Source organism: Desmodus rotundus, chromosome 1 (assembly GCF_022682495.2).
Source record: "Desmodus rotundus isolate HL8 chromosome 1, HLdesRot8A.1, whole genome shotgun sequence".
Lineage (NCBI taxonomy): Eukaryota > Metazoa > Chordata > Mammalia > Chiroptera > Phyllostomidae > Desmodus > Desmodus rotundus.
The window spans coordinates 142,367,870-142,380,428 of record NC_071387.1 but is presented as its reverse complement, the minus strand read 5'-3'; the positions used below and the strand labels follow the sequence as shown (position 1 = coordinate 142,380,428).

The 12,559-nt window shown below is 35.3% G+C and overlaps 1 protein-coding gene across 2 annotated transcripts in view; it reads left to right on the top strand.

The window, feature by feature from the left end:
- The window catches only part of FBXL17 (F-box and leucine rich repeat protein 17), a 475,635-nt gene that overhangs the window by 306,755 nt on the left and 156,321 nt on the right, over positions 1-12,559 (top strand). For both annotated transcript variants that reach the window (XM_053911271.1, XM_053911273.1), the window contains exon 7: positions 10,113-10,189. In XM_053911271.1, the coding sequence (XP_053767246.1) occupies positions 10,113-10,189 (77 nt within the window). The remainder of the gene's footprint in view (positions 1-10,112; positions 10,190-12,559) is intronic.

The following is a 12,559-nucleotide window of genomic DNA, read 5'->3' as shown; positions in this document are numbered from 1 at the left end:
CTTGTCTGAGTTAACTCCTTGGCTACGCAGGTCATGGGAGGTCTACGTTGAACATCAGTCTTTGGCTGTATCACAAAACTGGTATTGAAGCATAGGCCAGCCCTCCGAGTACAGGGGTTAAAGAGGCAATTAGTCACTACAAAGCTGACTTGTGGAGTCTTCTGGTAAGGAAGTACTTAACTCTTTCCTGAATGCTGCCTGAAATCTCATCTTCTGGGTACCTTTATTTTCCACTAAAATAATATTCTTAGCCATTTTAAATTAAAGGTGAACTTAAAATATATGGTGTTTGTTGAATTGAAACTTTCTTAACCAATACAGCAGTTAGGGTAAACAGTGTAAGGAGGGCAGGGAAATTATTATCAATTATATACTTAATATTCCACCTAAAATTTATTTTAGCTGTTTGGAAGCCTAACAAGTCTTTTGGAAATATCACTGCCTTCACCATTAAAGTCTATTTATTATAGTATAGTCAAGGAGGTGTTTGGAGCTTGCCAGAATATGTCTTTGCCTTTTACTTTTTTAAGGGCCGAGTCTTTTGCTTTTACCCAGTAAACTTTTGTTACATCAGGCTAGTATAATCTTTTCTTTTGCCCTCTATCTTAAAATATGCCAGAAAACCGTAAAGATAGCACCGGTCTTAACAGCGCCATCGTTGTGCAGTGCCTGGGTTTCCCAGGAGTTATTGGCTATAAATTGATGGACTGCAAAAAGCTTAAAGGAGAGGAGCTTCCTGAACTTTTCCTACTTATAAATAACTACATTGTTTTTCTTAATGAGGAATGAATGAACTGCTAAATTCAGGAAGTCTTGCCTTTAATTTTTATCCTTCAATTTCTTTCTAGCATTTCCTTTGATCTCAAAATACAACTGAAAATCAGCTGCTTTTATTTGATTTTCCATGGTTGTAAGGATAGTGATAGGCTTTTCTGCTTCCAGGTATCAACATTAATAGCTTGCATTCAATAAATCACTGATAAATTTTAAAAAATAAGTAAAAGCTTAGACTCTTTTTCTGAGGAATGCATAGACAAAGTTAGCACATGTTTTTATATAATGGTTCAATGTAATTGTGGGAAAAGGATGGAACAATGACTAAAAATTAAAAATAAGATTTTTGGATAAATATATCTGAAATATTAAAGCAAGAGCCAAATTTATAACTAAAATGTTATTGATCTTATTCCTTTCCATTTGGGAAAAAGTTTAACCATCTTGTTTCTTAGTAGTATAAAGAAAATGTGCATTTTAAAAGTATTACAGACTTTATTCTATTTGAAAAACATTTTTAAAGTATTCTAAGAAACATTCAAAGTAAATTAAAACATGTTTTGCTATATAAATGAAGAAACAAAATGTTTCCATAAGAGCTAGTTTGTGATAGTCATCCTTAAAAGTATTAGAAAATATTATTTTGTTGCTCTATTAATCCTTTTTGGAGGCTGACTCCTACTTACTCTCCAGTTAGGAAACCTGTCCAGTGTCAGAGGTGCTCAGGGAGAGGGTGGTCCAGAAAGAATCAGCAAATGACAATACCTGCTATGCCTCCCGCAGAAGTGGGACAACTCTGTTAGCAAAGATACAAACTTACAAAACTTAAGTTTCAATAACATTTAAGTTTATCAGCCACTTATTATGGTATGTTTTATTTTAAAAAAAACAAACCTAAGTATTCTCATTTTGGGACCTTTCAGTATCTCTGTGCTACAAAATAGGCATCAGTCCTCCGCTGTTCACATTGTGAATACCTAAATTAATCTTACATTCACTAATCAGGTATGGGCTTTCCAGAGAATAACATTTGGTAAGTGAGAACTTAGTGAGGGTCCAAGATAATTGTTGTTAACTGGTGGAGCTGGTGACATTTTGCATGTCCCTCCTAGTCCTTGCCCTGTGGTATATCAAGAACGTGCTTTGAGCAAATGCTTTAGCATTTTAATTCCAAGTCAACCTTTAAATATGAAACAAAAGAACCCTCAAACCTCTTGCAAGAAACATCTCTATGGGATGTTCTATGGGAATATTTTTAGTAGTTTACATGAAAAATTGATTTAAGTATATATTTGGTACTATGTTAATGGGACAGAAGAACATTTACAAGAAAGTGTACTCTGATACAAAGAGCACTCAGTATACCGCTTTGATGCCATGTGTCATTTTTCTGATATAGTCTTTCCTATGTCATTATGGGCAGTTGTTTAAGTTAAAAATAACCATTACATGCTATTTCTGTAAGGTTAAGGTGTTGTGTTACTAGAAAAAGTACGTACAAATAGAATGCTCATAATTAAACTATGTTTGCATAAAGGGAAATGTACTATTAATAGATTCTTGAATTGATTCATCTTGTATATATTTATTTGTGCGTGTGTGTTTTGTACATAGAAATATCTTATACATTGTGTTTTCTGAAAGCAGGGCATACCTGTGAATCACACCCATTCATTTGCTGCACTGCGATTGAATTATTTTTCAGTAAAACTTGATTTGAGGCTTTGGAAAAATCAATCAGATATCATTATTCTTTTTGTAAGATGCCAAATTGTGTTTTGCTGACCTCTGCTATCATTTAAATGACCTGTATATGAGTTAGTCAGGATAAGCTTACGCAGCGCTGAATTGGGCCAAGTTTGTTCCCTTGTTGCTCTCCTTAGATCTTGTAAATCCTTTTTATTCTTTGTGTGTGTTTACTGCAACTTCTTATGATTTTACCCACTTACAATCTGTGTAACATGGGGTGGCTTGTTGGCTTATTTAGTTTCAAGAAATGATGAAAATGAAGCTCTATTTCTAAAACCTCCAAATAGATCACTTTTATGATGTGTTTGTGTTTCAGGGGGTTTAAGGTTTGATCTGCGTGTTTTTTCAACCTTAAATATACCTAGCTCCCCACTGCACTTATTTGCCAGTTACTTTATAGCACTCTTTATATTTTTTGTTTTAAATCTGTGGGATTGTTTTGTTGCATTTTTTTTCCTTTGCTCAAAGATAGATCAATTATTTAAATGTAAAAGTAACATAGGGAAGAACATCTTAAAGTTTATTTAGAAATTCACCAGGCCACATACTAATATATCTCTAATGGGGACATTTCTTTTCACACCTCTAAGGTGATTGAGCCTGTCCTTTAAAGTGAGATTTGCAAACCAGTGTCTGGCAGCTCCAATTAGCTTCTTTTTGGTTTGAAGCACATCACAAATAGTAACAAGGTCTCCTAGGACACCCCTCTTGCAAGAGATGTAGTCATATTTCCTCATTAGTTCTTTTCAATTGTCACTAATGCCATGTTCTTGCTTTTGAGTAGGAGACAAAAAACATAAAATTTAGTATGTATTTAGAATGGGCTATTGTTTTCCATAATTCAAGGCTCTTTTGAATTCCTTTGATAGTTTTGAAGCTTACACAGCTTAATTCATTAACCTTTACCCTTCACATAAATCAGGTGATTAGGAATCTATTGCTAAGGAGACAGATTTTTCCCTCCACTGAAACTAAGAAATACCTTTTATTATTTCAAAAAAAATCCAATATAGCTCACAAAAGAAACCCTTTTGTTGCTTTTCAAATCTCATCAGATGTTTCAGGTACATTTTAGAACATTATCAAAAGCAAGTGAGCATAAAATTGCATTGTTATAAAAAATAATTCTGGTTGCTTTGGGGTTTTTTTGTTTCTTTTCTTTTTCTTATTTTTTTTCTAGATACTTTCTGGTCCTCTTCAGTATTCTAAAGGAGTTTATGTATATATATAAATTTTTGATCTGTTACTCAAAAATTTATAATGGCTGCATTTTTTTTGTTCTGTTCAGATCCCTGCCAAAACATAAAAGCAAAAATTTAATCTGAGGGGAGGCAGTTCTGAATAAACTAAAATATATTTAAATGAACCTAGGATGTTTGATTTGGAGAACTTTTTCCTATAGGCCCTCATTGTATAGAGAGTGCTGATGTGAGGCTCCGAAGAAGGTCGGTGACTGTTCTGTGGTTCTGTGGAGGTGAGACTGGGACGCATGCCTTCTGATTATTTCCTCTTGCTAAGACATCTCCCTTTATTTCTTAGAGCTCAGATAGATGGTCCAGTAGGCTTGTGTTTGATGTTCATGGGGTGCTTTAACAGCAGTTTATATTCTTCTGAGTTTTTCCCCTATGCCATTTTTCTTTTTTTAATTACATTTTATTGATTATACTATTACAGTTGTCCCAAATTTTCCCCCTTTGCTCCCCTCCACCCAGCATCCCCCACTCGCTTAGGCAATCCCCACACTATTGTTCATGTTCATGGGTCATTGCATAAGCTCTTTGGCTACACATTTCCTTTACTTTACTTTTTATATTCCCCTGGCTATTTTATAACTACCTATCTGTACTTCTCCCATCCAAGTACTAACCAGGCCCAACCCTGCTTAGCTTCCAAGATCAGACAAGATCAGGTATATTCAGGGCCTGTCTGTATTTCTTAACCCCGTCACTTCCTCACCCATTTTCCCCCACCAGCCTCCCATCTGGCAACCATCAAAATGCTTTCCACATCCATGATTCTGCCCCTGTGTTTCTTGTTTGCTTAGTTTGTTTTTTAGATTCAATTGTTGATAAATATGCATTTTTGCCATTATTGATTATAGTTTTGATCTTCTTTTTTCTTAAATAAGTTCCTTCAACATTTCACATAGTAAAGGTTTGGTGATGATAAACTCCTTTAGTTTTTCCTTGTCTGGGAAGCTCTTTATGTGCCCTTCAATTCTAAATGATAGCTTTGCCAGGTAGAGCAATCTTGGCTGTAGATCCCTGCTTTTCATGACTTTGAATATTTCTTGCCAATGACTTCCACCCTGCAAAGTTTCTTTTGAGAAATCAGCTGACAGTCTAATGGGAACTCCCCTGTAGGTAACTGCTTTTCTCTTGCTGCTTTTAAGATTCTCTCTTTATCTTTAATCTTTGGCACTTTAATTATGATGTCTTGGAGTGGGCCTCTTTGCATCCATCTTGTTGTGGACTCTCTGCTTCCTGGACTTGTATGCCTATTTCCTTCACCAAATTAAGAAGTTTTCTTTCATTATAATTTCCAAATAGATTTCCAGTATCTTGCTCCTTCTCTTCTCCTGTCATCCCTATGATGCAAATGTTGGACCTCTTGAAGTTGTCCCAGAGGCTGCTTATACTGTCCCCGTTTTTTTGGATTCTTTATTATTCTTGTTGTACTGATTGTTTTTCTGGTTGTTTGTTTGCTTCCGTATGTTCCAAGTCATTGATTTGATTCTCCGCTTCATTTACTCTACTGTGGTTTTCCTGTAAATTGTTCTTTATTTCAATTATTGTTTCCTTCGTTTCTGACTGGATCTTTTTTATACTGTTGAGGTCCTCACTAAGTTCCTTGAGCTTCCTTATAAGCAGTGTTTTGAACTCTGCATCTGATAGATTGCTTATCTCCATTTTGTTTAGCTCTTTTTCTGGAGTTTTGATCTGTTCTTTTATTTGGGCCATGTTTCTTTGTCTCCTCATTTTGGCAGCCTCCCTGTGTTTGTGTCTATGTATTAGATAGAGCTGCTTTGACTCTGTATCTTGGTAGTGTGGCCTAATGTAGTTGGTATCTGTAGGGTCCAATGGCACAGCCTCCTGTATCACCAAAGATGGGTAATGGAGGTGCACCCCTCTTGTGGGCTGAATACATCTCCTCTTGTAGTTGAGCTTTGATTGCTGTTGGCAGATGAATGGGAGGGTTTTATCCAGACTAGTCAGCTGCAAGGATTGTCTGTGACCACTGACCGCCAACCGCCACCCTCCATGGAGTATCAGCTGTGCAGGGGCAGGGTGGTAGTGCTCCGATGTGGTCTGTAACTGTCAACTGGGTGTGCTGGCCCTGGCGTTTCCCAGGTGGTACAGGCCAAGGTCAGCACCTAACCTGTGTTTTGCCCAGGGCCACCCTGCATGAATAAAGCAATCTGAGATGGCTGCTACTTTTGCTGGGCTTGGAGATTCTCAGGCAAAACCAAGCTGTGAATATAGGCTGGCTGCTGCTAGTGCCAGGTCTGGGGCTCACTGAGGCCAACTGTTGTTTGTTTGGTAGGATTTAGGAAGTTGTGCAACATGAGCCAAGACCAGCAATTCATATGGAAAAGCAGCTTGGGTGGGCCCGTAAGTTGAGTGGGACAGAGTCTCTGAGGATCTCCAAGGCAGGTCAAACAGTGTTGGCCAAGTTGATAGAGTTTCACATATGACACCAGCTTGCCAGGTCTGTGGAGGGATGGTTTAGATAAGGGACAATGCTTCCGCTTGCCTTGAGGGCAGACACTTCAGTTCCTTCCTGTATTATACTGGTGCCTTTCAAGGTGGTACCCCAGTGCTGGACCTCAGAAGGAGTGAGTCTGAGTAGGTGAGTCCTAGTCTGTATTGGTCTTTGAGAGGAACTGTTTGGGACTCCAGAATTTCCTTCCATTGACTCAATCCCCACTGGTTTTTGCAGCTAGAAGTTGTAGGGACTTATCTTCCTGGCACTGGAACCCTGGGCTGGGGGAGGTGCCTGGTGTAGGGCTGGGACTCCTTGCTCCTGACATATTCCTCCTGGATTTTTATCCACCACATATGGGTGTGGGACCAGACCATTCCATGTCTGTGCCCCTCCTACCAGTGTGGGTGGATGTGATTTCTTTAATTCCTCAGTTGTTAGACTTCCATTCAACTGACTTCTGATGGTTTTGAGTGATGGTTGTTCTACATATTAGTTGTAATTTTGATGTGGCTATGAGAACAGGTGAGCCATGTTTGCCCATGCCACCATCTTGATCGGAAGTCCTGCCATTTTTCTATATTATGAATTTCTCTTTAATAATCATGTAGATTATTACTGTCCCTAAGGATATCATTCTTTTCCCAAATTTTATAACTCTTTAGGTTATGCGTAAAATGGTAAATCTTTTAAATGTACTGACCCATAGAGAATGTCAGTCATATGGTATTCTGAGGTTTGTTCTTAGGGCTGGTAGGGAGAAGGGGTAGGGGAAGAATGGGCAACATTTGAATTCTGGATTATGAGTTTAGGGACTCATTTCTTGCCTCTGGGGATAAAACTATAGTTTATCACTGAGACTAATGCATATTCTACTATGATATTGATGTGGACACTTACAGATTATCACTTTGTAAACATTTCTCTCTTATTGCTACCATTTTTAAAACACTCCTTGAAAACTTACACAAACACCTGTGGTTTAAATATTTTAAGTTTAAGTGTTCACTAAGCTTTAGTTTAAATAATTACTAAGCTTCACCGCCTTGTTTGCTGCTTGCATACAATATGTAGAGTAGCTGGGAATGCTCTGATGTTAATACACTATAGGTCATGACTAGAGCCAGGTTTCTTTTAAATCAGAGTTGAATTAGAGTAAATGAGGCCCACAGACTTTGCGTTATGTTAGAGTACTTCTGTAAGTATATTTTAGAATGGACTCTGAAAGTTTCAGGATAAAAGGACAGTCACCACCCATGACCTGTCGTTATGACTGGCTATGAGCATAGGTTGCAGGGTACACTAGGCATAGTCTGATCACAGAGCTTTAGAAGCTAGCCAGAGACCTGCTGCAGAGCTCCATTCCACCAATTTGCAGTAACAGGATAACACATACCAGTTTCATTTTCAACTCTCAAAACAGTAGTTATTTTAACTATTAATTTGAAACACTTAATTTTGTTTGAATATTAAATTAAGAGTTTCAATTTGGATTCACTGGGGTTTCTTTTCTCAAATATCACATCAGTAAATGATATGACATTTAAATTAAAAAATTAAATTTTGCTACAAATCTTCTAAGAAGTTGTTTTTTTACCTTCAGGAATTCTTATTTGAAGAGTTCTGTGTGGTACATAACTTCTAGCATAATGCATTTAAAGGTATTTGTAAAACTATGTAACTGAACTTCAGAAAACAGAGCAGAAATCTTAGGTGATCCTTTGTAAAAGCAAAGGATCTTATATTTTTCTTTTTTGTCTAAAAGGTACTTCCTGTTTACTTCTAACCGTGTGTTATCTCTCACTTACTGCCTCTTGAGGAGGCTAAATATATTTGCAGTATCTGTTCATAATAACTTTTCTCAGTTGTTGGGAGGAAACCTGATGCTCATGGCCTTTCATCAGTTCTAGGACAGTTTTCATCCAGTGATCGATTATCTTGTTTTATATGAATACCGTTTCCTGTTGCCTGTGAAATAGCATTTGGTCTGGCTCACGCAGTAAAATCAATATGTGTTATTTGCTGTTTGTAATCTGCTTGGCGTGTCTTTAATGTTCACTGGTGCTTGTAGCATATTTAATATAAAATCAAGTGGCAGGAACATAAATAGGGTATTACATTGGTTTAGAGTTTTTTTCCTAATAAAATATAAAATCATGCATTTTGAACTATTTGAAAAGAACGTGAGAACAAAATTAATGGTATGAAGATTATTTCTGCACTAATTTATTTGTGGTGGTCATACAGAATATTGATTCTGCTAACATTTTGGGGGAAGTGATGGCAGATGGTGAGATGTATATCTTTGGTATGTTAGAAAGTAGTCAGATTTTTGTTTTAACTACTAAAGATTTTATAATCATCTAGGGCCTTCATTTTTATTCTTAGCATGTGAAAATTAGTTTGCAAGGTTGTATATACAGTATGGTTGTTTCCTGTGATGTTTTGTTTTTGCTTTTATCCTTCCTCATTTCTCAGTTTATTCAAATGTTAAGGCCAAATGACATGGAATTAGATTTTTAAATTTCTCTTCATAATAAACTATATCAATCATAATCACATTCTGTGAATGTTTTTTCTTTTGTAGCCATGAAAGTCCATATCAATTTTTATCATAATTTTTAAAATACACAAAGGAGAAGTGTTATTCAGTTATTCTGAGTAACTTTGTAATGTTTATCATTACATTAAAACAATATTTTCTAAAAATATATTTTAAAGAAAATATGCCTTTTCTATAACTAATTTAACCTTCAATAATGAATTATGTGAAGTAAAATTGTATAAAATTTCCTGACATTTTATAAAGATACCTACAAATAAGCCAGACAGCAAATAAAATATCTGAAAGACGGAGATGGATACTCAGTAATTTTTTGATGGATTATACACATAGGTATCAAATTACTTGATCCTTACTTCCTAGAAAAGGTTAATGACTCATTTTGCTTTTACCCTTTTACTTAACTGTTATTTATAAAGATTAGAACAGGGACTGCACTGACGGACGCATGTGCCTATGTGTCACTAGACTGTCCGGGTTTTTCTGATATGATGGGGAACTGAGCTACAAAGTAGACAGTGTTGTTCATCATTATTTTTAAAGTTCATTCAGTTCCATACTACATGTTCCACTGAGGGTATTAAGCAGAGTGTAACATTTGAAACCTTTTAACTTAAACCAGAAAAGACTATAGATGTTACATATGTATACCAATGTTATTTAAATGGCCTCTACTTATGCAATAATTTATGTAAAATATTAAGAACAACCCATTTTAAATTAAAAGATTTTAAAGTTCTTAGTGTGCAGATTTTTCTTTCCATACTCAGTGTTATACATTTTTAAAACATTTTTATGTTAAATAGAATTTCACAAAAATGTGTGTTTCAGTGTTATCAAACCTCATATTAAAATTGAACCATAAGCAATATTACCATCCACCTATAATAACTATCCATCTATAGCCTACTGTTTTGTTATAATCATTCTTATCAAAGAATTATATAATCACAAAATATAATGTAATCATTTGTGTGTTTTATTATATAAATGACATGTTCATTATATAGAATGTTTACTATTCTTTTATTACCAAATGTAATATTACTCTTATAGGAGTACCTCTTTTTTTCATCACTTTAGTTTTAAAAGATGCTCTAGTCATAAATGTATTTAATTAAGGTCATTTAGGTATTAGAACACTTGAGTTTAAAGCAGGGAATATAATACCTCTTCCTGAAGCACCTTGAAAGGGGCTTGTTGAAAGAAGAGAGCTGTGGCATTCATCAAATGCTGACCTCTTCCTGCTATAGTCCTGGCCAAACTCTTGCTAATTTAACTTGAAACGCATTAGTGTAACTCACCACTTTTTTGTGTGTTTCAGGTGTGTGGAGGTCATTGCAAAGGAAGGACAAAACCTGAAAGAGCTGTATTTGGTGTCCTGTAAAATCACAGATTATGGTATGTAATGAGCCATTGTCCTAATCCTTTTTAAGAATAAAATGTTACAAAATTTTGGAAGGTTTTAAAAAGAAATGAAGAGCAACATTTCATAAAGACTTTTTATCTTTATTTGGGCTAACTCCAATCATACCAAAATTAAAAAAAATTAAGAAATAATTAGATTAAACCAGAGTCATGTACATGTATAACAGTTTCTCACCACATGCAGTCACACAAATGTATGCACCGACACTCACATAGGATTAAAATTGGCGCTAAAAGATCTAAACAATGAAAATAATATAATGAAATATTTGCTATAATAAATACAACCAAAAATTACTACATTGAGTTGATTTGCTTAATTCAGTGTCATGTCAAATGAATTCCTGCTGATACTACAAATGCCAAACTTCTTAAGGCTTTAAGTTTTTCAAAACATTGGAAATGTACATGTTTACATGTGTACATTTGTATGCAACATTTTAAATTATCTTAATTTTCAATATCCCTTTAAGGTGTAGAAAAACCATGTTGTTGTATTAAAACATGAAAGGTATGAAATAAAGAAAAATAACCTACTCTTTCCTTTTTTTATTTAGGTTTATATTTTTCTGATTAATTTGTGTTTTTAAATATAGAGTTTTAGCTACATATTTGGCTTTCTGGAGACTGAAATGGTTTCCTTTTCTCTTTTCTGATATTTTAATTTGGTCATTTGTATTTGAGAATATGCCTTTTATGTTGAGGGAAACTAATAATCTGTTGTTTTTATTAACTGTGATATGACTCTAATCCTCAGATGTTACGGTGACCACCTGCCCTGAGTAGGAGGGTTATATTTTTTCAGCTACTAAATTCATCCTTTGAAAAAACTCTACTAAAGCTATAATTTAAAAAATAACATTAAAAAGATTTAGCTTAAAAATAACCCTGATTTCTTTTCAGGGTTAATTTTTTGAGAATGGTAAATGTGTTTTACACAAGTTTATCCATAATATTTCTGGATGGTTGTTTTTTCTAACCATACCATGTGAACGGAAGGTTTTGATGTGTTGGTGTTTTTTGTTTTTTGTTTTTTTTGTAGTTAGTTTTCTGGTTTGGCTTTTTGGATTACCACTTAGATATAGTAACTCTAAAACCTCTGATATCTCTTTATTGTCTAGGCCTTAGAGGGTTTTCTCTTCCCAATACAGGATATAACTCAGTACCTGTAGATTTATTTATTAATTAGTACAGTTATTCATTCCAAACTCTTTACTTGGCATTCAAGGTCCTTTACCATTAGTCCTTTATCTGCCCCTCCGACTTTATTTTATATTTATTTCCTTTACCTATTCACTGCCAATGTCAGATTGCTAATAACCAGGAGAGCTATGGATTAAGTTCCTTAGAAAGAATCCTTCACCATCCTGCAGTGGAAAATGTTCCTGAAATTACACTCTGTTCCAGCACTTATTAAGTTAGCCAGTGCAAAGAAATGTTCCAGAAGATATGGAAAAGAGGAAGATCTTTGTATTTGAGACAGATCAGGGATCAAGTTCTGTCTTTGTTCTTTGGCCTTCACATCTTAGCAGCTCACTTTCCTTATTTGTAAAGTGGGGAGTTAATGTTTGACTTCATGCTCCTGTATTGCTTGGACATTCAGTTTAATGAATTAGCACAGTATATTCTACTGATAAATGTTGCTTTCCTACAGAATGGGGACAGAGAAGAGATTCACACAAAATTTTTCCATTGCTTTGCTTTTCGTAGGCCTTGGAAGAAGTATTTGTTTTGTTGTTGTTGCTGTTTATTGTTAGTGATAGCTTTATGATCTGTTTTTTTGAGATTTTTAGATTTCTTCTGGTGAGTTGAAACTGTGTTAAAACCTTATACTTTACATTTATTCATATCTTTGAATTATTTAGGTCAGTGGTTCTCAACCCTCTCCGTGCATTAGAGTCACTTGGGCAATTTCGAAAGCAGGCTGATGTCTGTCTGAGCTTTACTCAAGAATCAGTGTCTAGGGGGTAGGGGCCCAGGCAACAGTTCTGTAGAATCTACCTAAGTGATGTTAATGTCAGCCAAAATTGAGAACTGATTTAGGGTAAGGAGGAGGAACCAAAAATGAACAGTTTGGGGACTAACCCCCATGGCGACAAGAAATCTATTATGATTTTTCTCATACCTCAGTCCTTCCAACTTTTAAGCTCTCTGTCGCACCTTATCTCTCTTCCTTCTTTTCTGAGGTTTTAGGCACTCAGAGGGTTTGTCATAAAAGTCTCTGTGCCTTGTTTGGCTGTTTTTCAAAATGTTGGGGCACAATTGAGTATGAGGAGAAAGGTCCATAGTTTATAAGGTTGTAATATAATTGCTATTTGATTATAAAATGTAAACAGATGGCTA